Here is a 26,599-nt window from a genome sequence, read left to right on the forward strand (position 1 = left end):
TTATGTGTGTGTGCAATGAGCTGAAGATATACGGGGGGGAAGTGCGAGTATAACTTCAGTTCCCAGAGGCCCCGGCTGGAGTAAAGGTGTGGAGGTATCAACATTGTGCTGTCTTTATTATACGGCCACGTCTCCTGCGTGTGTTCATAAAGAAAGTTCAGCAAGTAAAGGAGAGGGAAAAGGGTAAGACACTTGCTTTCTCTCTGATCTGTTACTGGTATTCGTCTACCTACCAATCAGCTTTAAAATAACAACGATCAGTGGAAGATCTTGGTTAATCATTGACTCTTGTACACTTTGTAGGCTTGAATGGGCATGTGAAGTATAAACAAAGCTATGATAAATGTTTGTCTTATCAAGGATTTGACTGTTTCACTTTGGAATGTCATGAAACGAACTTTCCATATTTGTAGAAAAACTTGTACCTGTAGTGCTCATTTATTTTGTTTCTGGACAGATTGCAGATATGGGAATTCAGATGAAAGCTCTAATATTGGGTGCTGCAATGGCAGCCGTAGCTTGTACAACCATCATCGCTTTGATTCTCTCTCTTGCTAATCATCAGTCTTTGGATCAGCCATACTCAACACAGGTGCAAAAATGTTCAACTGTCAGTTGTGATGTGGCTTTGTGTGGATTCTTAACAGATTCTGTGAGGTGTAAGTCAGGAGGCATTCACCAGAAACTTTCATTCCAAGTTATTTTTCATGTCTGCTGGCAGTGCCTATGGTTTACTTAATGTAGTTCATCATCTGAAGCAGATGTTAGTATTTCATCATATAATGTTGGCAGCACCAGATAATATTTGTATAAGCATGACTAGTCATTCCAGATAACAGATCATTGCCTTTCAAATATTTTAAAATCCTTTTTCATGATAAAGTTTTCAAAGGTCACTGCTTTAAAAAATATTCATGACCTTTTCGAAATCAAGACAGGAAAATGGAGGGAAAAAGAATGGAAATGGGATTGGGATATGACATCCCTGTGAACACATGCACTAATGATTTTGAATGAACAGTGTATGTTTATATATATATATATTTTTTTGAAAATATTGTTTAATGTTAAGATATTCACGAGTAGATTTTAGATTTTTTTTAAAAAGGCACATTTAACCCCTATTTTTAATCATTTAGAATAAGAAATTACATTGATTAAATTGAACATTATCATAAAACTAGGACCAATAAAAAGATGGACTCAACCTTCAAAAAACAAACATCAAAATAACAGTAACACTTAAGTTAACTTATAGCCTACAGGTTGAAATGTTGTATAGCTAGTATGCTGAAATCAACATTAGCTAAGTTAATAAATTCTGTAAAAGTATTGTTCATTATTAGTTCATGATACCTTCATTAACTAATGTTAACAAATAGTTGTGCTATCGTTTGAAAAATCAGTTAATTCAATGCTATCTCACAACCAATTCGTACATATTTTATGAGGTGGCCAATTCATAAAAAATTCATACAATTTGTCTAAACCCCAGTGACGGGTAGGTTTAGGGGCAGGGTTTGGGGTTGGTCATTCTTATGAATTCATACGAATTTGTCAACTCGTAAAATACGTACAATTTAGCAAAAAATTTATGAATTTGTACGAGTGAGGTCGTATGAATTTGTACAAATTAGCCACCTTGTAAAATACGTATGAATTGCCGTGAGATCGGGTTGGTTAATATTTCACACATGGATAGAATGTCTGTTAAAACAATCTAAGGTAAAAACTTCTAACAACATGAAAAATCCAGAGCATGTTTTTTTTAAGACCACAAGCATACCAAACAACCAAACAAATTCTACATGATGTCTCAATAAAAACTAATAGTGAATCACTGTTTTATTAGCTAATCATGTGGTATAACATGAATGTGATAGTTGTTGCCAAGTTTTCTCTCAGGATGTCTGTGTTAAGTAGTAAATCCCAAAATTAAGTTTTGTCTAAATTTATGGAGCTCTTTGTCTGACTTCCTCAGTATGGGATTGTGTTTGATGCCGGCTCTTCTCACACGGCCCTCTTCCTGTACCAGTGGCTGGGGAACAAAGAGAACAACACTGGAATAGTTTCTCAGAAACAGAGCTGTGATGTAGATGGTGAGTACAGCGCAGGGAACTTTAACAGCTCTCAGTTCTGTTTTGCTATAAGTATATATAACATTTTCAGGGATTAAATGATGTCTTATAAGGTGTCAAAGCTGATCTAATGCATTCACTCATTTAGTTACTGCATTCACTTTTTGTAATTTTTTTACACTATATATATATTTTTCTCTCTATATATAAGTAACATACTGTAAATGGTTTCAGTAAGATCGGCCATATTTGACTCTGGACCACAAAACCAGGGTCAATAAGGGTCAGTTTTTTGAAATTGAGATTTATACATCATCTGAGCTGAATATATATATATATATATATATATATATATATATATATATATATATATATACAAAGCTGAATAAATAAACTTTCAATTGATGTACGGTTTGTTAGGATAGGATATATATTTGGCCAAGATACAACTATTTGAAAATCTGGAATCTGAGGATGCAAAAAAATATAAATACTGAGAAAATTGCCTTAAAAGTTGTCCAAATGAAGTCCTTAGCAACGCATATTTCTTACAAAAAAAAAAAAAAAAATTGGGATATATTTATGGTAGGAAATTTACAAAATATCTTTATGGAATATGATCTTTACTTAATATCCTAACGATTTTTGGCATAAAAGAAAAATCAATAATTTTGACCCATACAATGTATTGTTGGCTATTGCTACAAATATACCCGTGTGACTTATGACTGGTTTTGTGGTCCAGGGTCACATATATAAAACGATGATAATGATTAAAATGTGTGTGTATATATATATATATTTGTAGCAATTACTTTTTTACATATATATATATATATATATATATATATATATATATATATATGTATGTGTGTGTGTGTATATATATACATATATATGTATGTGTCTGTGTGTGTATATATATATATATATATATATTAGGGATGCAACAATACAGTTAGCCCACGGTTCAATACATACCTCGGTTTTTTAACCACGGTTTTCGGTTCAGTTTGTTATTCTATGCTTAGGCAATAGGAACAGTAAGAGGTTAGTAGAAAAAGTAAAAACGATTTATTGCAATACTCGTTTATTTTATTTAAAAGCAAAGAAAAGTCCACTAGTTTCTAGTGTATTGTATAATATAAAATAATTTTTTATTTTAAAATTAACACTGACATCTCACAGCTGTTGGTAGCCCATGTACAAACTGTACAAACAAATTCTCCAAAGCTGTTTACCAAGCTTTCGATTAAATTTAATATTTGAAATCACCAATAAAATCTGACAACAACTGCCTCATTTTATTTTATTTTTTTTCTCAAACGCTGGAATCATTACAAAAAATCTGTACTTTTCAGGCTGGATCAAGCTAATGCGCATGCGCAGACCTAAATGCGCGTCTCTTGTGCCTCATTTCGGAGACACTCGTCTGGCTGTTTCTATAGAAACCGGTGCTTCTAACGGCCGCTGCAGTGACGCGATGACTTTATCAGTCAGCGATTGGCTCTTATTTAGAAGGCGGGACTTATTCCACCATATTGCGCGTTTCACTTTCTCCCATTCAAAACAATACGAGTGACGCGTCTTGTGTTATTCTATAGTCTTTGATTATACTCAACGGCAAAACCGAAATGTCTCCACACCACGGATTTGAAAGACGCCGGCGCTTCCTCGTACTGTAGCCTCACTTCCCCGCCGCTCGCCATGTTAAAGTGTGGAATGATGGTTCAGCGCCCCCTAACTTTAGAGCATAGTGATTGAATATTTACTCGCGGGGAGGAGTACTCGTAGACTTACAGGCACACACAAACAGTCAATTCGGAGAGAAATAAAACGCACATAAATTATTTAAACGTAAAACCGAAAAAACCGCAATTCACAAGCGCGTATTGAACCGTGGATGTCGTACCGAACGGTTCAATATTATATTGAGAATTGTGGCATTCCTAATATATATATATATATATAGAGAGCTCTTATTTTTATTTATTTATTTATTTTTAATAGGTGATGGCATATCAAGCTATGTTGAAAACCCACCAGCAGCTGGAGAAAGTCTTAAGAAATGCTTGGATGTTGCCAAAGCACTAATACCAGAAGGACAGCGGAAGGCTACACCTGTGTACCTTGGTGCCACTGCTGGCATGCGGCTTCTTAGGTGAATGTATCAACATCTGGTTGATTTATCATAAAAATTTGAAAATATTTATCTATATTTGCATAAATGATCAGTGTTATCATTTATATCACAGATTACAGAACCAAAGTCAAGCAGACAGCATCCTCGTAGAAGTCACCAAAACAATCCAAAGTTATCCATTTGATTTCCGAGGGGCCAGAATACTCTCTGGCATGGAGGAGGGGGCTTATGGCTGGATCACCATCAACTACCTCTTGGAAAGATTTATCAAGGTGACTAATGGCTTTACAGTACTGATGGAAATAGGACTGATTGGCTATTAATGCAGTTGTTTCCAAATTTGAGGGTCAGCTTATTTTTTCACACATGTATTGATTTATTAAAAAATATAGATGTAATCCATACAGATAATGACATCGCATGTATAATGAAGATCATAATTTCTGGTTTTAATTTAAGAATTAACATCGCAGACACACATACACACACACACATACACAGTATTTATACATATTTATGTCTACTTTTTTACACATATTTATGTCTACTTTTAAATAAAAAAAGATTAAAGTGTGTGCACATTTATACATGTGTATGGACAATAGTTCATTAATTAAAAAGAAAGTTGAACAACCAACACCAATGCAACATCAATAATTTGAAACTAGTTATTTCCTTGTCTTTTTGGATATTTTTATTTGTCATTAGTTCTAAAGGCCATTGAACATATTGTGATACTTTCACTGAATCAGTTAAGCCAATCACTCAACAACAGTAAAATGTTTTTTAATCACTCTTAATGGCCTCTCTTTTGTTAGAACATCCTGTACCTCTTAATGGTTTTCCTTGCAGCACACATTTGAGGGCCTTTGGATCCACCCTAAAGCAGGAACGATCCTTGGAGCGCTAGATCTCGGTGGTGCATCAACACAGATCTCATTCATCCCAAAAGACCCAGTGAGAGTCCCAGATTCAGCTCTTAATCTCCAGCTCTATGGGTACAAGTATGAGTTGTACACACACAGCTACTTGTGCTACGGCAAGGACCAGGCTTTGAAGAAACTTCAGGCATACCTTCACAAGGTTGGTTTTTAAAGGGTTCACATAATGCTGTATCTGTACCATACCAGTTTTAGCACAACACTTTTACTGTATGTAGGTTTAGAAAGAAAGTAAGTGTATAAAAATATGGACAAAGTGAATTTCTGATATGGTGTTTTTGCTTCATCCAGACTGCTGGACCAACACAATTTATCAGTCACCCATGCTACCACAAAGGATATATACTCAATGTTACTATGGCTGAACTTTACAACTCCCCTTGTGTGGTCAAACCAAACAATTTTATCCCCACGGATACACTCGCTTTCTCAGGAACGGGTAATTCATCCCTCTGTCTTTCTCTAATGGACAACATTGTTAACCTCACCAACTGTGCCTTATCACCAGACTGTGGTTTGGATGGTGCCTATCAGCCTCCTGTCAATGGTGAATTCTTTGTGAGTGTTGCTTTCCTTATCAAATCTTTGTTAAAGGGTTAGTTCACCCAGAAATGAAAATTCTGTCATTAATTACTCACCCTCATGTTGTTCTACACCCATAAGACCTTCGTTCATCTTCAGAACACAAATTAAGATATTTTTGATAAAATCTGATGGCTTAGTGAGGCCACTAATGAGAGCAAATCTACTGAACCTCTCAAGGTCCATAAAGGTACTCAAAATATTTAAATCAGTTCATGTGAGTTCAGTGGTTCAATCTTAATATTATAAAGTGACGAGAATTCTTTTTGTGCACCAAAAAAAAAACCAAAAAAAATGTTCAACAATATCTAGTGATGGCCGATTTCAAAACACTGCTTAATGAAGCTTCGGAGCGTTACGAATCGAATCAGTGGTTCGGAGCGCCAAAGTCACGTGATTTCAGCAGTTTAGCCATTTGATAGGAGATCCGAATCACTAATTCAAAACAAAAGATTTGTTAAGCTCAGAAGCAGTGTTTTGAAATCGACCATCATGAGATATTGTTGAAAAGTCGTTATTTTGTTTTTTTTTTGCGCACAAAAAGTATTATCGTCACTTTATAATATTAAGGTAGAACCACTGATCTCACATAAACTGTTTTAAATATGTTTTTAGTACCTTTATGGATCTTGAGAGGTTCAGTAGTTTTGCTCTCAACTCACTGAGCCATCGGATTTCATCAATAATATCTTAATTTGTGTTCCAAAGATGAATGGAGGTCTTACAGGTGTAGAATGACATGAGGGTGAGTAATAAATGACATTATTTTCATTTTTGGGTGAATTAACCCTTTAATTACTAGCATTATATTTAAGTTTGGAGCTTTAATGTAATGAAGGAAATTAAAACAGCTACTGTGGAAAATATAGAATAACACAACTTTGGTTTTTTATATAGTGTCTTTTACATGACCTTATATGGACATGCAAAAACAAAAAAGTTATACAATATTTGATTGTCTATTTTGCAGTGTTTCCTGCCACAGCAAAAGAAATAATATTTTACCTGAGTTATGAATTCGCCATCTTAAATATGATGTTTATCTCTAAATAATGTCAAGAAACAAATTGTCCTAGCAGACTGCACATGAAAACAATAATGGCTTCAATGCAACCAGTTTATTAGATTAAAAAACAAATGATTTTTTGGTTAATCAAAACTATGCAGAGCAACGAATGCAGTCTGAATCCCAATGAATGAGCCGATTCTTTTAAACCGGGGTGCCCAACCCTGTTCCTGGAGATCTATCTACCTCCAAAGTTTAGCTCCAACCCTGATAAAACACACCTGAATCAGCTAATTAAGATCTCCAGGAGCACTTGATCATTACAGACAGATGTGTTGAGCTGGGCTGGAGCTGAACTCTGCAGGAAGGGAGATCTCCAGGAACAGGGTTGGGCACCCGTTTTAAACAGTTCACAAAAACAAGTCACTGGTTTGAATTATTCACTCTCAGTGCTGGGTAGTAACTGATTACATGTAATCTGGATTATGTAATCAGATTCCAAAAAGTAAGTACTTGTAATTAGATTATATTACTGTTTAAAGTATACTCATAATCAGACTAGTCACTTTTTTATTGAGACCCACACAACATTTGGTCACTGCATTTATAGAAATCATTTTACTTTTAAAAAGTGTTTTCTTCAAAATACAGAACATTGCAACACTGCATATTTAATCAGCTCCTGATGAGCACATTAATCATTATTTGAATTATCACTCACTCAGTGAGTCATTTAACCACATATTCCTGTCTTTGGAAGTCTTTTGTCTTTCAAATGCTTTAAAATGTACAAATTCACGTCATTTCTTAATTAAATGCAATGCAGGGATTCTCCAACTTTTTAAAAAAAAATCTGCCAGCTGAAACTTTTTGACCTAATGTATTTACTTGAAGTAAGTTAATAAGTTAGGTCAATAATAAAATTAAGTCAATAATAATAATAATAATAATAATAATAATAAATCATATTAAGTTCACTGTTCTCTGATGTCGGTTAATGACATGCAGGAAAACAATCTATTTTGTTTTTATTTTTAAATTATTTTACTTTTAATTTTTAATTAAAGGGTTAGTTAACCCAAAAATGAAATTTCTGTCATTAATTACTCACCCTCATGTTGTTCCACACCCGTAAGACCTTCGTTCATCTTCAGAAGACAAATTAAGATATTTTTGATGAAATCTGAGTTTTTTTATCCTCCATTGAAAGCAAAGAAATTACCACATTCAATGTCCAGAAATGTAGTAAAAACATTGTTAAAATAGTCAACATGAATATAGGGGTTCAACCTTAATGTTATGAAGCGACGCAAATACTTTTTGTGCACTAAACCAAAACAAAAATAATGACATTATTCAACAACTTTTCCTCTTCCCTGTCAGTCGGTTAAGCAGTTGGCATAGTGCTGCGTTTCCGTGTTTACGTCCGAACGCCGGCTTATTATTGGCCGGCTCCTGCTTCAGCATCACACGCATGCCTCGTGCTGCTCACGTGAAGAGGCGTCGGCCAATACTGAGCCGCCATTCGGATATAGAACCTGGAAGCTGCAACGAAAATAGCATAGCTGAGAGACGAGGATTTGTTGAATAAAGTAATTTTTGTTTTGTTTTTGGAAACAAAAAGTATTCTTGTGGATTCATAACATTAAGGTTGAACCACTGTTATCATGTTGACTTTTAACAATGTTTTTACTACTTTTCTGGACATTGAATGTGGTAATTTCATTGCCTTCAATGGAGGATAAAAGAAACCACTTGGATTTCATCAAAATATCTTAATTTGTGTTCTGAAGATGAATGAAGGTCTTACAGGAACAACATGAGGGTGAGTAATTAATGACAGAATTTTTATTTTTGGGTGAACTAACCCTTTAATAACTTTTCATTAAACTCACAATCCTCCTGCAGTTCCATTACAAACCCCAGTCTGGGGAACCTTGATGTAATACAAGTTAGGTCAAGTGTAATCTAAAAGTAATCAGAAAGTAGTCCGATTACATAACCTTAAATGTTTAATGTAATGGATTACGTTAATAACTACAATTTGTCTTCAATTTAGAAGTAGTAAACCGACTACAATTTGTAAGTAATCTACCCAGCACTGTTCAATCTGATGAATCCTTTACTGAACTGAATCTATCAGAGCGATTCCTGAATGAACACGTACAGAAGTAGCCTACAAATGAATATTTTCAGTGATGTCTGTATCAAATTCTCCTCTATCCTTTTTGCCATAATTCGTGTTTTGTTTGTCTTAAAATAACTAAAGCTATTTCATGTCCATCGAAGGCTTTTTCAGCATACTTCTACACCTTTGACTTCCTTGGCCTTGCACCAAAAGCTCCACTGACACGGGTTGTTTCCACTATTGAGACTCACTGCAACAAAAACTGGACCACTGTGAGTCCACAGATATTATTACAATATATATAATAATCCTACATTTCATTGTAAAAAGCCTGGTGAGATGAGAAGTGTTAATATATTGTATTAGTTAGTATATAAATGTTTAGTATATTTGATAATGCTGATCCTTAAATTCATGGTGGTTATTCCTTTCTGCAGCTTACTGCTGAAAATCCAGCCATTAAGCCAAAATATCTGAAAGATTATTGTGCTTCTGCTCATTATATTATGACTATTCTGCTGAAAGGATACAAGTTCAATGACACCTGGGATCAAATCTCTTTTGAGAAACAGGTAAGGAACACAGTTTCATAAATGTAAGTTATTAGCCTTCCTGTGTCGCAATGAAGCTGTTTAGTGATTAATAAATCATTAGGGATGTAACTTGCATTGATCAAAAGCACAATGGTTGTATCTCATAAACTGACGGCATAACATATGCCTCAACCTATATCAGATGACCTCTGCTCCAGCAGTATGAGGAAACCTCTTGCTTCTAGAAATTTCCTTTTTCTGTCTTATCAGTGTGATGTGGGGATTTGTACTCGTATATGATCTTATGATGGTTACAGGTAGGGGAGACAGATATTGGTTGGACATTGGGCTACATGCTGAACCTGACCAACATGATTCCCTCTGAACACTCCAGAGCGGTGACAGGGGTGCTGCACAGTCAATGGGCGGCTCAGATTTTCTTCATCGTATTTGCCCTATTCCTCAGTCTACTTATTATAGGCATCTTGTTTGTCCGTGATCCAAAGCACTAAGTTGTATGTGTCATGAGTGAATGTTTATGTTTACATTAATATTTATCACTTATATTTCAGATATGAAGATCGACACACAACTCTTTTGACTACTGTTTGAGATGTTTTCTTCACAAAGACCTTGCAAACAGTGAAATAATCTATACATTTTGACATTATGATAACAAAAATGAGATATTTCTACAAATTATTGCTTTTTGTGAGTTTAAGTTATTTAAAGTAGCGTCTTGTTTTGAAGGATGACTAGTTATACCTCAATGATTTAGTCTGTGCAAACTAATTCAGTAAATTGAGTTACAGAGATTTTTCATCATTTATAAACTCTGAATCATAAGAGTATAATTTTTTTATTTGTTTGTATTCATGTTTACTTCCACTCAGCACTTACAGTTGGACTTAGATATTAAATATATGTAAAGTTACATTATTATTTGTGATTAAAAAAATGAAACCGTTATTGTGCTTTGTACATATTTATAAAACACTGAAATTATATTTCCCTTAAGCAACGATATATAAGCAGCTTATATTTTGCCTTTGCTTTTTGCGAAGAGTTACACTACCTTCAAAAGTTTGGGATCAGTAAGATTTTAACATATAATTTTGAAGTGTAATTTATTTCTGTGATGGCAAAGCTACATTTTCAACAATCATTACTCCAGTCTTCAGTGTCACATGATCCTTCAGAAATCATTCTAATATGCTGATTTGGTGCTCAAGAAACATTTCTCAATTATTAATGTTTAAAATGGTAGTTCTTATTAAAATGTCTCTGGGAGCTGTGATATATTTTCAGGATCACTGTTGAATAAAAGTATTAATTTCTTTTTTTTTTTAAATGTACTGACCAAAGAACTTTTGAATGGTAGTGCAGCTCTGTGTGTGGGAGTGTGTTTTTAACAGCAACCAGATTTCTTCGGTGGTGGTTCTCTTCTTAATTTTGTGTGTTCCTCTTTCCGTGTCTTGCGCTGCACTAACAGCCTAGTAGCAATGAGAAATGAGTCATTATGCACGGATAGAAAACACACATATTAAACAAGTAATAATTGGTGTGATGGGTTTTGTTTGTTTTGAGTCTTACTCTGCAAGAGTCCTCATGGATTCTGACACATTAGCCCCAGTTGCAGCACTGCACTCCATGAAAAGTATGTCATACTCCTAACGAAAGGAAAAATTCAACCAAACTAGTAGTAGAAATAGACTTATGCAAAACAATTAGTACTGTTGGGGTCACAGTGAACTCTTACTCTGGCCAGATCCACCCCTTCCTGAATCTGGACTTCACGTTCAGCAGAATCGTTCTTGTTTCCGAGCAATATCATGATGGCATCATCGGGAGCCCTTTCCTGTGCGATATAATACAATTAAGGGAAGGAAACAGAGATATAGCCTAGTTTATTTTCACAAAATTACTTTCGATAAATGCTCAATTTAGGTTTCCTTGAAAATATAAGGTGTTATATTTTGACAAAAATACAAGGAAAATTAAGAAAAGAAAACAATATTTACCCGAGCTTGAGAGATCCAGTCTCGTACAGAAATAAAACTCTTTGAACATGTGATTTCATACATGAGCAGAAGCCCATCAGCCTTGTGGAACACTTGTGTGGTGATGCTGTGAAACCTTATAAAGATTTTTGGGGCGGTTAAATCACACACCATCAAACCTCTTTTTTCATGTATTATTTTGTTCTGATGTCTTACCTCTCTTGACCTGCTGTATCCCATATCTGCAGTTTAACAGTTCTTTCAGGGAGCAAAACAGTCTGTACACAGGTATCAACACCTGGATGCAAACAATATTAACTATGTATGATGTACACAAGTTTTAAGTTATTCTATTTTATGAATTTATACATTTATACACATCACCTAGGCTTTCCTTTTTCTTCCTAGAAATGGTATGTTTTATACAGCGGGTACGGAAAGTATTCAGACCCCCTTAAATTTTTCACTCTTTATTATATTGCAGCTATTTGCTAAAATCATTTAAGTTCATTTTTTTCCCTCATTAATGTACACACAGCACCCCATATTGACAGAAAAACACAGAATTGTTGACATTTTTGCAGATTTATTAAAAAAGAAAAACTGAAATATCACATGGTCTTAAGTATTCAGACCCTTTGCTGTGACACTCATATATTTAACTCAGGTGCTGTCCATTTCTTTTGATCATCCTTGAGATGGTTCTACACCTTCATTTGAGTCCAGCTGTGTTTGATTATACTGATTGGACTTGATTTGGAAAGCCACACACCTGTCTATATAAGACCTTACAGCTCACAGTGCATGTCAGAGCAAATGAGAATCATGAGGTCAAAGGAACTGCCTGAAGAGCTCAGAGACAGAATTGTGGCAAGGCACAGATCTGGCCAAAGTTACAAAAAATTTCTGCTGCACTTAAGGTTCCTAAGAGCACAGTGGCCTCCATAATCCTTAAATGGAAGACGTTTGGGACGACCAGAACCCTTCCTAGAGCTGGCGGTCCGGCCAAACTGAGCTATCGAGGGAGAAGAGCCTTGGTGAGAGAGGTAAAGAAGAACCCAAAGATCACTGCGGCTGAGCTCCAGAGATGCAGTCGGGAGATGGGAGAAAGTTGTAGAAAGTCAACCATCACTGCAGCCCTCCACCAGTCAGGGCTTTATGGCAGAGTAGCCCGACGGAAGCCTCTCCTCAGTGCAAGACACATGAAAGCCCGCATGGAGTTTGCCAAGATGGTGAGAAATAAGATTCTCTGGTCTGATGAGGCCAAGATAGAACTTTTTGGCCTTAATTCTAAGCGGTATGTGTGGAGAAAACCAGGCACTGCTCATCACCTGTCCAATACAGTCCCAACAGTGAAGCATGGTGTTGGCAGCATCATGCTGTGGGGGTGTTTTTCAGCTGCAGGGACAGGACGACTGGTTGCAATCAAGGGAAAGATGAATGCGGCCAAGTACAGGGATATCCTAGACGAAAACCTTCTCCAGAGTGCTCAGGACCTCAGACTGGGCTGAAGGTTTACCTCCCAACAAGACAATGACCCTAAGCACACAGCTAAAATAACGAAGGAGTGGCTTCACAACAACTCTGTGACTGTTCTTGAATGTCCCAGCCAGAGACCTGACTTAAACCCAATTGAGCATCTCTGGAGAGACCTAAAAATGGCCTGTCCACCAACGTTTACCATCCAACCTGACAGAACTGGAGAGGATCTGCAAGGAGGAATGGCAGAGGATCCCCAAATCCAGGCGTGAAAAACTTGTTGCATCTTTCCCCAAAAGACTCATAGCTGTATTAGATCAAAAGGGTGCTTCTACTAAATACTGAGCAAAGGGTCTGAATACTTAGGACCATGTGATATTTCAGTTTTTCTTTTTTAGTAAATCTACAGAAATGTCAACAATTCTGTGTTTTTCTGTCAATATGGGGTGCTGTGTGTACATTAATGAGGAAAAAAAAATTAACTTAAATGATTTTAGCAAATGGCTGCAATATAACATAGAGTGAAAAATTTAAGGGGGTCTGAATACTTTCCGTACCCACTGTATATACTAACATGTACCATGACACTATATACTACTGTTCTAAAATTTGGGATCAGTATGATTTTTAAAAAAAGAAATGACTACTTTTATTCAGCAAGGATGCATTAAATTGATCAGAAGTGACAGTAAAGACATTTATAATATTACAAAAGTATCCTGGACAATGTATAATGGTTTTGAATGAACCCAAATCTTTGAATGGTAGTTTATATAATTACTTCAGTAATCAATAATTGCAATCTCATCTCCATCGCAACACTCACCAATAGTGGAGCGGAAATCCTCAGTGAACTGCCCTTCATGGAAGCGTCTTACAAAGGACGTCTTCCCCACACAGCTGTTTCCCACCATGACCACATTAAACTGTACTTCACTATCTGAAATTATATGACAGTTTGTTGACATGAGTACTAGATATTAAAGTTTAAGTATTGGACAATGTTTTATCACTTTGCTCACTCCTGTTTAAATTTATCGTCTGCCTCGTTCCAGTACTTCTGTCGTGCTTTATGGCTTGGTCCAAGGAAACAAGACCAGCACCAGTGCCTTTTGGAACAGTTTCTTCATTTCTGGAACAGAAAAAAGATATATTAGTTTATTTTCATATTTAAAAGAGATTCTTATAACTCTTATACAGCACTCTGTCATACCTGGCTTCCATATTGCTCTGCTCAGAAATCGGTTGGGAAATTGGTTGATTCCCTGGTTGTAAGCCGAGATACGGATCACAAACCTTAACAAAACAAAACATTTGTAAGTGTTTTAAAACAAATACAATTTCCATGAAAGATTCAAGTACAAAAACATGTCTAAGGACATTTCCTAAACGAAGAAATACATACTGTTAAATCACTGTGCAGATTGTCCTCGACCTCAGAGATGTTTGGTTTATGAACTCCATCCTCTAATTCATTCCTCATGTCAGAAGCATCCAGCCTACCAAGGCCTTGTTTGCCTTTATTAGTGCGTCTGGACCCAAACTTCCTTTTAGTTGAAGGGGACGTCCTTTCTTGGACAACAGGGTTGCCGCTTTCTTCGAGCTGACCGCCACTTGTGTGTGCACTGGGGACATCAAGATACTCTTTATTTAGCTTATTTTCAGGGATATTATGCACTCCAGACACCTCAACTCTTTCAAGGTCCTTTATTTCTTGCTTATTTGTCTCTAAGTTCTCTTCTATCTCCCCATCCTCTTTATCTTCATTCTCCCTTTCTGCTTTGATCTGCTGTCTGGGATTCTTGCGAGTTGAACCCATTTTTCTTCTTCGTCTTTCTGGTGAGTTGGGTTCACTGTGAGTTTTGGAGCTCTGTGATGGTTTTGATTTGATTTCAAGGTTTTCTAGCTTATTGAGATCAGGAATATTCGCTAAGTCACCTGAGTTTGGCTGATTGACAATCAATTCATAATTCGATGAACTTTGAGAAGTCTTATTTAAAGCTCTCTCTATCTCACTAAGAAGTGAATCCTCTGACTGATTAGAGTAATCTTGAATTGTTTGTTCTCCTACAGCTTTTCCTACTAAGCTCATTTCAGAGTCCTGAGATATCTGCAGATGTGTGTCTGCAGTTTCCATGTCCTCATATGCATCTCTCTTCCCCCGTATTCTTCCTTCTCTGAGATTCTTCCGAGTCGAGCCCATCTTCCTTCTTTTCTCAATTGTAACAGTCTCTGGCTGTAGATGTTTGGTAACATCAACATTTACTAACTGATTTTCACATATTTGAAGAGTATTTTCAGGTGTTTCAGGTCCAGTTGGTTCACTGTGGTCAGAATTATTCTGATAATTTTCACCTTCTTTTAAATCAGTTGCACCAACTAACATTTCAGATTCAAAATCTGTGGTGCTCACAGCTTCTGAGGACATCTCCTTGGGCTGACTAATGCTTGATGCTAAAGGCATATCATCCAAATCATCCTCTGCTTTTTTAGTTTCTCTATCCATTGCCATATCAAGTATATCTTCCTGGTCACCCATGTTTTCTCGAGGTTTTCTTCGGGTGGAGCCCATCTTTCGCTTCTTTTCATGGGTGGAAGGTATTTTTTGAGAGCTGTTTTCATGAACAACATCATCTTGAGTGATTTTTAGTTCTTGTGTGGGAATAGCATGGCACATGGTTTCAGTTTGTTCAGGCTCTGATGCTCCATGAACATGCTGATCAAGGTAATGATGAACATCTTCGCGACTGACTGTCAAGACAAACTTGTCCGTTGTCCCCTCATAGAGATCGATTGCCTCATTCAGACTATTACTGTCATTTTCAGTATTCTCTATGCCCTTTTCCTCACTCACATCAGATGGGTCATGGATATTGAGAGAAACTTCCTTCACTGCATCTTCTGATTCAGAAAACATGTTCGAAATAGCTGCTTGATGAGAAAATTCAACAGGAAAGTTTTGTTCAACGTCTTCATCCAATTTATTTTCTCCTTCACTGGTTGCTAAATGTGGGTCTGTATCCTGCTCCTTTGTCATTCCTTTACTCTCTCCATACATCTTTTTGGATTCTTCTTCTCTTCTCTGCCCTTTGTTCCCTCTGAGTGTCTTGCGTGTTGACCCCATTTTTCGTTTTTGAACAACTGGAATCGTGTTTGATTGTACATCTTTTCTTTGAGACTCTTCAGAAATGATGCTTATGATTTCACTTTGTTCAGGAACTGAGTATGTCTCAACATCTCCCAAAGGAAGGTCTGAAGCCATCTCAGCAGCTTGGTTTTGATCAATTTCTTCTGAGTTTTCTGTCTGCACATCTGATTTACTAGCCACTTCCTGAATGTCAAGGCCTTCTTTACCAGCAGATGAACTAAACACTTGCTGATGTACAGGAGATCCTGTAATGGCTTCTTCAAGAGTCAATTTCTCCTCAGACTTTGTGGTCCCATCATCAATTGTTGTATTTTCAGCTTCTCCCTCTTTCTCTTCCTCAACCTCCTCTTCATTTACCATCCTCTTCCCTCTCTTCCGAGTTGACCCCATTTTTCTCTTCTGCAAAGATCTGTTGGAGACTGAATGCATTTCAACTACCTCTGTTGAAGGTACAAAAGTGTCACTCATGACATCCTCAGATGACACATGAATTTGAGTCTCCTCCATAAGAGACAAGACAAGATCAGAATGACTTGTAAGGCTGTCGCTAACAAAATCTTCAGCTCTCTCTGGGACCTCTAATAAATGTGAGCCAGTATCATCTTGTGATGGACCAGTTTGTGTTTGAGATACATCTGATCTTTGCTCTTGTTTTAAATCATCACATAGCTGCACTGACATACCCACTGGCTTTGTGGTCATTCTCTCCTCATCTTCATCGTCTCTTATTTTCATAATTTCTTGTGTCACATTGTGATCAAATACATTAAATTGGTCTTGAATTTCTGAGAGCGTTTCTGTGTCTTCTTGTCCTGACACTTCTACTCTCACTTTTCTTTGTCCTTTGTTCCCACTGAGAGGTCTTCGAGTTGAGCCCATTTTTCGCTTGTGAACAACTGGACTCGATTTTGAGTGTGCCTCCTCTCTGTGAGAATCTTCATGAATGGTGTTGATGTCACTTTGCTTGAGAATTGTTTCTGTTTCTCCTGAAACTTCTTTATCTGCATTTTTAGACACTTTCAATGCTTCCACATTTAAATCAGGAGAACTTTGAAGAAAAACTGACTCAGAAGTCATATCACTCTCCACTGTATCTTTATTTCCAATACTGTCATCTTCTCTCACTGAAACACTAGCATCATGAGAGATCTCTTCTGTTCTTTCTGCTTCAGATGTTAAGTCACTCATTTTGTTTTCTGTTTCAATTTCTGAGTGTGATTGTGTGTCTCCCTCTGCTGGCACTCTTTCAGCATCTCCAGTATTTTCCTGGGACTCTTCATTAATTTTTGTGAGGGTCTGTGATTCTGTGATGTGACAGACAGTTACTGCAGTGGATTCTTCAGACACTAAATCTAAACTAAATGATGACTGCATGAGAGCAGATTCAGACCCTTCAGCAGGACCAACATCAATCTTCTCACATATTTCCTCCTGTTCTTTAGCTTCATCTTTTGACCTTTGTGATGTAATTTCATCTGGACTGGGTTCATACACCAAACTGAATGTTTCTTTCTCCACATTGATCATAGCTTCACTGTCAAGCGTCTCATTTTCATCATGATATTTTCTTTCCTTTCCTTTATTCCCTTTGAGAGGCCTTCGAGTTGAACCCATTTTTCGCTTGTGAACAATTGGACTCGATTTTGAGTGTTCCTCCTCTCTGTGTGAATCTTCAGGAAAGATGTTGGTGTCACTTTGATCAGAAATTGTATCTGTCTCTCTTGATGCTTCAGTGGCATCATGCACAACAAGACCAGTATCAGTCACAGAAGAAACATTCTCAGTATTTTCAGATGCTTTCAATGCTTCCAGTTTTGCATCAGTGAAAGTATCATTTTGAAGCAATTCAGACTCAGTAGTCATATTACTCTCCACTGTAACTGTATCTACAATAAACTGGACTTCTCTGACTAAAACTGTTGCTTCACAGATGTTTTCTTCTGTTCTTTCTGCTTCAGATGTTGTTATGTCGCTCATTTTGTTTTCTGTTTGAATTTCTGAGTGTGATTCTGCGTCTCCCTCTGCTGGCACTCTTTCAGCATCTCCAGTATTTTCCTGGGACTCTTCATTAATTTTTGTGAGGGTTTGTGATTCTGTGATGTGACAGACAGTTACTGCAGTGGATTCTTCAGACACTAAATCTAAACTAAATGATGACTGCATGAGATCAGATTCAGACCCTTCAACAGGACCAACATCATTCTTCTCACATATTTCCACCTTCTGTTCTTTAGCTTCATCTTTTGAGATTTGCAACGTAGATTCACCTGGACTGGGTTCATACACCAAACTGAATGTTTCTTTCTCTACATTAATCATACTTTCACTATCATGTGTCTCATTTTCATCATGATATTCTCTTCTTTTTCTTTGCCCTGTATCTCCTCTGAGAGGTCTTCGTGTAGAGCCCATTTTTCGCTTGTGAACAACTGGACTCGATTTTGAGTGTGCCTCCTCTCTGTGAGAATCTTCATGAATGGTGTTGATGTCACTTTTCTTGAGAATTGTTTCTGTTTCTCCTGAAACTTCTTTCTCAGCATTTTTAGACACTTTCAATGCTTCCACATTTAAATCAGGAGAACTTTGAAGAAAAACTGACACAGAAGTCATATCACTCTCCACTGTATCTTTATTTCCAATACTGTCATCTTCTCTCACTGAAACAGTAGCATCATGAGAGACCTCTTCTGTTCTTTCTGCTTCAGATGTTGTTAAGTCACTCATTTTGTTTTCTGTTTGAATTTCTGAGTGTGATTCTGTGTCTCCCTCTGCTGGCACTCTTTCAGCATCTCCAATATTTTCCTGGGACTCTTCATTAATTTTTGTGAGGGTTTGTGATTCTGTGATGTGACAGACAGTTACTGCAGTGGATTCTTCAGACACTAAATCTAAACTAAATGATGACTGCATGAGAGCAGATTCAGACCCTTCAGCAGGACCAACATCATTCTTCTCGCATATTTCCACCTCCTGTTCTTTAGCTTCATCTTTTGAGATTTGCAACGTAGATTCACCTGGACTGGGTTCATACACCAAACTGAATGTTTCTTTCTCTACATTGATCATAGCTTCACTGTCAAGTGTCTCATTTTCATCATGATATTTTCTTTCCTTTCCTTTATTCCCTTTGAGAGGCCTTCGAGTTGAACCCATTTTTCGCTTGTAAACAATTGGACTCGATTTTGAGTGTGCCTCCTCTCTGTGTGAATCTTCAGGAAAGATGTTGGTGTCACTTTGATCAGGAATTGCATCTGTCTCTCTTGATGCTTCAGTGGCATCATGCACAACAAGACCAGTATCAGTCACAGAAGAAACATTCTCAGTATTTTCAGATGCTTTCAATGCTTCCAGTTTTGCATCAGTGAAAGTATCATTTTGAAGCAATTCAGACTCAGTAGTCATATTACTCTCCACTGTAACTGTATCTACAATAAACTGGACTTCTTTGACTAAAACTGTAGCTTCACAGATGTTTTCTTCTGTTCTTTCTGCTTCAGATGTTAAGTCGCTCATTTTGTTTTCTGTTTGAATTTCTGGGTGTGATTCTGTGTCTCCCTCTGCTGGCACTCTTTCAGCATCTCCAGTATTTTCCTGGGACTCTTCATTAATTTTTGTGAGGGTTTGTGATTCTGTGATGTGACAGACAGTTACTGCAGTGGATTCTTCAGACACTAAATCTAAACTAAATGATGACTGCATGAGATCAGATTCAGACCCTTCAGCAGGACCAACATCAATCTTCTCACATATTTCCACCTCCTGTTCTTTAGCTCCATCTTTTGAGATTTGTAATGAAGATTCATCTGGACTGGGTTGATCCTCCAAACTGAATGTTTCTTTCTCTACATTTATCATACTCTCACTGTCAAGTGTCTCATTTTCATCATGATATTTTCTTTCCTTTCCTTTATTCCCTTTGAGAGGCCTTCGAGTTGAACCCATTTTTCGCTTGTGAACAATTGGACTCGATTTTGAGTGTGCCTCCTCTCTGTGTGAATCTTCAGGAAAGATGTTGGTGTCACTTTGATCAGGAATTGTGTCTGTCTCTCTTGATGCTTCAGTGGCATCATGCACAACAAGACCAGTATCAGTCACAGAAGAAACATTCTCAGTATTTTCAGATGCTTTCAATGCTTCCAGTTTTGCATCAGTGAAAGTATCATTTTGAAGCAATTCAGACTCAGTAGTCATATTACTCTCCACTGTAACTGTATCTACAATAAACTGGACTTCTTTGACTAAAACTGTAGCTTCACAGATGTTTTCTTCTGTTCTTTCTGCTTCAGATGTTAAGTCGCTCATTTTGTTTTCTGTTTGAATTTCTGAGTGTGATTCTGTGTCTCCCTCTGCTGGCACTCTTTCAGCATCTCCAGTATTTTCCTGGGACTCTTCATTAATTTTTGTGAGGGTTTGTGATTCTGTGATGTGACAGACAGTTACTGCAGTGGATTCTTCAGACACTAAATCTAAACTAAATGATGACTGCATGAGATCAGATTCAGACCCTTCAGCAGGACCAACATCAATCTTCTCACATATTTCCACCTCCTGTTCTTTAGCTCCATCTTTTGAGATTTGTAATGAAGATTCATCTGGACTGGGTTGATCCTCCAAACTGAATGTTTCTTTCTCTACATTTATCATACTCTCACTGTCAAGTGTCTCATTTTCATCATGATATTTTCTTTCCTTTCCTTTATTCCCTTTGAGAGGCCTTCGAGTTGAACCCATTTTTCGCTTGTGAACAATTGGACTCGATTTTGAGTGTGCCTCCTCTCTGTGTGAATCTTCAGGAAAGATGTTGGTGTCACTTTGATCAGGAATTGTGTCTGTCTCTCTTGATGCTTCAGTGGCATCATGCACAACAAGACCAGTATCAGTCACAGAAGAAACATTCTCAGTATTTTCAGATGCTTTCAATGCTTCCAGTTTTGCATCAGTGAAAGTATCATTTTGAAGCAATTCAGACTCAATAGTCATTTTACTCTCCACTGTAACTGTATCTACAATAAACTGGACTTCTCCGACTAAAACTGTTGCTTCACAGATGTTTTCTTCTGTTCTTTCTGCCTCAGATGTTGTTAAGTCGCTCATTTTGTTTTCTGTTTGAATTTCTGGGCGTGATTGTGTGTCTCCCTCTGCTGGCACTCTTTCAGCATCTCCAGTATTTTCCTGGGACTCTTCATTAATTTTTGTGAGGGTTTGTGATTCTGTGATGTGACAGACAGTTACTGCAGTGGATTCTTCAGACACTAAATCTAAACTAAATGATGACTGCATGAGAGCAGATTCAGACCCTTCAACAGGACCAACATCATTCTTCTCACATATTTCCACTTCCTGTTCTTTAGCTTCATCTTTTGAGATTTGCAACGTAGATTCACCTGGACTGGGTTCATACACCAAACTGAATGTTTCTTTCTCTACATTGATCATAGCTTCACTGTCAAGTGTCTCATTTTCATCATGATATTTTCTTTCCTTTCCTTTATTCCCTTTGAGAGGTCTTCGAGTTGAGCCCATTTTTCGCTTGTGAACAATTGGACTCGATTTTGAGTGTTCCTCCTCTCTGTGTGAATCTTCAGGAAAGACGTTGGTGTCACTTTGATCAGGAATTGTGTCTGTCTCTCTTGATGCTTCAGTGGCATCATGCACAACAAGACCAGTATCAGTCACAGAAGAAACATTCTCAGTATTTTCAGATGCTTTCAATGCTTCCAGTTTTGCATCAGTGAAAGTATCATTTTGAAGCAATTCAGACTCAGTAGTCATATTACTCTCCACTGTAACTGTATCTACAATAAACTGGACTTCTTTGACTAAAACTGTTGCTTCACAGATGTTTTCTTCTGTTCTTTCTGCTTCAGATGTTATGTCGCTCATTTTGTTTTCTGTTTGAATTTCTGAGTGTGATTCTGCGTCTCCCTCTGCTGGCACTCTTTCAGCATCTCCAGTATTTTTCTGGGACTCTTCATTAATTTTTGTGAGGGTTTGTGATTCTGTGATGTGACAGACAGTTACTGCAGTGGATTCTTCAGACACTAAATCTAAACTAAATGATGACTGCATGAGATCAGATTCAGACCCTTCAACAGGACCAACATCATTCTTCTCACATATTTCCACCTTCTGTTCTTTAGCTCCATCTTTTGAGATTTGTAATGAAGATTCATCTGGACTGGGTTCATCCTCCAAACTGAATGTTTCTTTCTCTACATTGATCATACTTTCACTGTCAAATGTCTCATTTTCATCAAGATATTCTCTTCCCTTTCTTTGCCCTGAATCTCCTCTGAGAGGTCTTCGAGTTGAGCCCATTTTTCTCTTTATAACTGGACTCAATTTTGCATGTACCTCCTCTCTCTGAGAACATTCAGAAACGAAGATGATGTCACTTAAAACCTCATTCTCAGGATTTTCAGATAATTTCAGTGCGTCATCAGAAGTTTGAAGAAAATCTGATTCAGTAGTCCTGTTACTCTCCACTGTTACTGTATCTTCATTAATGTCAAATTCTCTAACTAAAACACTAACATCATGGATGTTCTCTTTTGTTCCTGCAGCTTCACTGGTTGATGAGTAAAAAGCTTTGTTCTGTGTTTGAATTTCTAAGTCTTTGTCTCCCCCTACTGACACTATTTCAGCATCTCCTTCATTTCCCTGGGTCTCTGAATGAAAGATTGTGAGCTTGTAAGAATCTTGAGAATCTTCAGGAACGACAGAGCTAAAATAACTTTCCTCAACAATGGTGTCTGTCTCCAAAAGGAGACTGGAATCAATCACAGTAGAAACGTTATCGGATACTTGAAATGCTTCCAGGTTTGAATCAGGGGATGTATAATTTTGCTCTTCTGTTAATACTCTGTTTTGCTCTGTATTTTCTGTTTGAAAATCTGATCTATCATTACATGCTGTGTTAACACTGGTTAGAGGTTTTTCCACATCTAATATAAGGACTGTTGCATCCATCCCCTCAATTCCTTTTGTTTCTTCACTTCTTCCATCACTTCTGTCAAAAGCCATATTCTCTGATTCTGGACTGAAAAATATTCCTTCTTTTTCACTTTCTTCAAACCCACTTTCACTTAAATCATAACCTTCTTTTTCAGGAGATTGCATAAACTGTTGTTGGTGTGCATGAGATCCTGTCTTTGTTGCTGAGTCTTCAAAACTAAGCATTTCCTCTGACTTTGAGGTCACATCATAAATTACAGTATTCTCAGTGTCTCCTTTGTCTTCTCTAGCCTCCTCATTTTCTAGCATCTTCCCAGCATTATCTTGTGATGGACCACTTTGTGTTTGAGATATAGTTGATGAGTATTCTTGTTCTCTATGTAACTCCTCTTTTTCAGTTGAAACTTCACATGGTTCCTGATGTGAAATCCATACTGTCTCAGTGCTTGTTCCTGCGTCTTCTTTATTATCTCTTACTTCCATTATTATTTTTGTTACACTGTGATCTCTTGCATCACTCTGGTCTGTCATTTTAAATCCATTGTCAGTTTCAGATCCTCTTTCATCTTCATCAACACACTCTAAATCAGTCAGAGTATCACATGTTATTGAAACAACTTTACAAACATTATGTTCATGTTTCTTTTCCATATAAATCTCTTGGCTTTCTTTAACAGCATCACTCATCTCATGTGGTGAACTGGTTGCTGTGGGTTCAGCATGGCTAATATTAGATGCAGGCACACCTTGATTTCCTCCCTCTTTGAGTTGAGCAGTTGAACAATCGAAGTTATTATGTTGGCTTAGTGAAGGAGATTCCTCACAATTTAATACAAGTTCCTCTAATTGAGCATCCTGTCTTGGTGATAAACTACTTGTTTTATTGTTTCTAGATGGTTCCTCTTTCTGCTTTAGAACCTCCTCCTTGGCTTCTACTGTGTTTACATCTCTGCAGTCGTGAGATGTGTTTGTATCTTTTCTTGTATCAGGCACATGTTGGTTGTTATCACTAAAATGACTTCCTGCTTCTTCCAAAACTTTGTTTAGAACATCAAAATCCTCAGTGTATGAACCAAACTTAAAATCCAATCCCTTGTTGAGTAATGGAGTACCATGGTGGCTAGATGTTTCAGGTAGGGGCTTTTCTGGATCAACAAGGGGAAAAACAACTGATTGATTCATAGTTTCAGTTCCAGCTGAAGCATCAGGCTCTTTTAGCTCAGCCAATAGAGATGGATTTGAAACCAAAGATGATTCTGTGTGGGATGATGGATCATCTCTTGCCACACCATCCCACATTTGCGCCATCTCTTCTGACGTGCTAAACTTTGCTTCATCTATGACTTCTGCTTTTCTTTCATTCTCTGTCATGCTTCTCGAATGTTCTTGCACACCTACATTTTCACAGTTTTTCCCTCCGAGAGGCCTGCGGGTTGATCCCATCCTTCTTTTTTGTCCAGAGGTGCTGGCTAAAGGGGTTTCTTGGTGACTCAATGCCTTTAGTTCATTAAACATGACTGAATCCTCCCGCAACAAATCACTTTCACCTACTGTATCAGCACTAAAATGGACAGATCCCCCCACTGTCTTGTCTATAGGCATATCATTTACTACCTCATAAGAATGAGAGGTTATTTCTTGATGGTGTATTGCATCTTTTTCTTCATTTTCTGGAACCACAACCACAAAAGTTGCCTGAGGCTCCCCTACCAACCCAGAACTTTCAGTCTGAAGGGATAAATTAGAAGGAAAACTTGATGACCTTGATTGTTCGTCTTCTGTGAGAGATGAATGTTGTTCTTTAGTGGCTGATGTGTTTGGTTGAGTCAAATATTCATCTAACTCTTCAGTGCTCCTCACCTCATCAAGCTTTCTCTCAACTTTAAACCCACCAGGACTCTTGCGAGTTGATCCCATTTTTCTTTTCCGTTCTGGCAGTTCAGTCTGCATAAGTGAATCCTTTTGACTGCTTGCATGTGGAGGACATTCTAACACAGAGGTTTGTTGACTTGGTGGATGATTAAACTGGGCTGAATGGTAATCAGTGGTGGTGTGAAATTCATTTTGTCCATCACCACTCTCTGCAATCTGCTGAAGCCCATCATCATCATCATCTTTATCTTGCTCAATATTTTTAAGACCTTTAGGACCTCGTCGAGATGAACCAAGTCTCTGGTTCTTCTTGGATCTTCTGCCTGACATGGCTGTTCATATGTTCATATAATGAGACAAACAATGGGGATAAGTAATTTCTAAACATCTTTGACACTTATAATAGCATGATTAAAAAGGAAACCAGAGAGCATTAGTGATGCGTCATATGTACATGACTCATACATAGAAGGAAATGTCACGCATGTGCTCTCAAAGCACCCTAACAAGATAGATAAATGTAGATACTAGATAGATATATTGAAAATATTACTCTTTAGCTTATAACAAATGTCAAAAACAAGATTTTGCCATCGCACTTTTCATTTTCCATCATGCCACTACTCTACGACTCCAGAAGTCATTTAATGGCATTCTCATTCCATTCACCATGTGCTGACAATCATTTTACCATTTTAGTCAGTTTTAGTAACAATATATAACAACTTATGCACAAGTTATATCTCACAACCTTAATGGAAAATGAGTAATGATGAAGCAACTACTGTTTTTATCGGACTCCAACAATGAAAAAAAAAAAAAAACCTTTATGTGTAAATACCCATTGATGGATGGATAAATATTCTGTTATGACATTATCAGAAAAATACCAAAATGAGTGCAAGACCAACAGTCTACTCAAATGTAAAACCAAGACATTCCACTAATAACTAATAAACTAAATAACAAGACTAAGTAATCCAGTGTTTATATGAATAATCTGAGGATGAAACTTCATTTACATGTATAAGTTTGCATTTCCAAATGCAAATGACACAGCGTAACTGTAAAAGCGTGCCCCCTAAAGCTTGCCACTAGGAAAGTACCATGATAAACTGACGTTACCTTCTGGTGATTCAAGAATCCATGTACTTTGCAGTCTTGGGGGTTTTAGCAGAGCACACAGCTGAACACTTTTAGTTGCCTATGTTTCTCTTTTGAAGGAAGCAGAGTTTTAGCTTCCTTTTCACTGCTACCCTCAACTTCCTGTATTGTTGACACAAATTGCATTGCATGTTAAGTGTGAACGGTAAGCATACATTTTACAAAGACCGTTGCTGATCATTCTTCCTGTGTAACTCAAACAAGTTTTTGTCCTTTAAAATTTGATTGCACAAAGTGCATGTTTAAATCATTAATTATGTTGATTATTAGCCATTGCAGTTTTTATTTTATATATTTTTGAGTTTACAGTACCATACAATTTCAGTAATTTCTCAAACATGTCCAAAACAAACAGCACAGGGCTCTCTGCTGATTCTTCAGTGCACATTTTAAAGCTTACCAATGCAACCCATTAACATATGATACCATTTAAACTATGATACATTTATAAAAAATAAAAATAAAAAATAAAATTAAACTGAATTTTATTTTTACTAAAATGCCCTTTCTGGGTTGTTCAAAAAAGTCTTTATAATACGGTTAAATTAACATTAATGCATATCATAGTGCA

The 26,599-nt window shown here is 37.1% G+C and overlaps 2 protein-coding genes across 5 annotated transcripts; one reads left to right on the forward strand and one right to left on the reverse strand.

The window, feature by feature from the left end:
* Window positions 1-10,380, forward strand: entpd8 (ectonucleoside triphosphate diphosphohydrolase 8). 2 transcript variants are annotated; one of them, XM_048199483.1, is made up of 10 exons: window positions 1-183; window positions 458-592; window positions 1,982-2,099; window positions 4,089-4,239; window positions 4,334-4,493; window positions 5,074-5,304; window positions 5,454-5,720; window positions 9,040-9,150; window positions 9,316-9,450; window positions 9,729-10,380. In XM_048199483.1, the coding sequence occupies exons 2-10, from the start codon at window positions 467-469 to the stop codon at window positions 9,921-9,923; spliced, it is 1,494 nt and encodes a 497-aa protein (XP_048055440.1). In that variant the 5' UTR covers window positions 1-183; window positions 458-466; the 3' UTR covers window positions 9,924-10,380. The 2 variants fall into 2 exon arrangements, with proteins under 2 accessions (XP_048055440.1, XP_048055441.1); XM_048199484.1 differs by having other exon boundaries at window positions 3-183; window positions 9,984-10,380.
* rab44 (RAB44, member RAS oncogene family) lies at window positions 10,255-26,188 on the reverse strand. Of its 3 annotated transcripts, none has more exons than XM_048199479.1 (11): window positions 25,990-26,188; window positions 21,023-25,196; window positions 14,296-20,938; window positions 14,104-14,186; window positions 13,913-14,022; window positions 13,717-13,830; window positions 11,628-11,709; window positions 11,433-11,547; window positions 11,171-11,269; window positions 11,005-11,081; window positions 10,255-10,904 (listed from the first exon to the last, which is right to left on the reverse strand). In XM_048199479.1, exons 2-11 carry the CDS (start codon window positions 25,192-25,194, stop codon window positions 10,820-10,822), a joined length of 11,580 nt encoding a protein of 3,859 aa, XP_048055436.1. In that variant the 5' UTR covers window positions 25,195-25,196; window positions 25,990-26,188; the 3' UTR covers window positions 10,255-10,819. The 3 variants fall into 3 exon arrangements, with proteins under 3 accessions (XP_048055436.1, XP_048055435.1, XP_048055434.1); XM_048199478.1 differs by having other exon boundaries at window positions 14,296-18,475; window positions 18,527-25,196; XM_048199477.1 differs by having other exon boundaries at window positions 14,296-25,196; window positions 25,990-26,186.
* Window positions 26,189-26,599: the final 411 nt, after the last annotated feature.

This window comes from Megalobrama amblycephala, linkage group LG8 (genome assembly GCF_018812025.1).
Source record: "Megalobrama amblycephala isolate DHTTF-2021 linkage group LG8, ASM1881202v1, whole genome shotgun sequence".
Lineage (NCBI taxonomy): Eukaryota > Metazoa > Chordata > Actinopteri > Cypriniformes > Xenocyprididae > Megalobrama > Megalobrama amblycephala.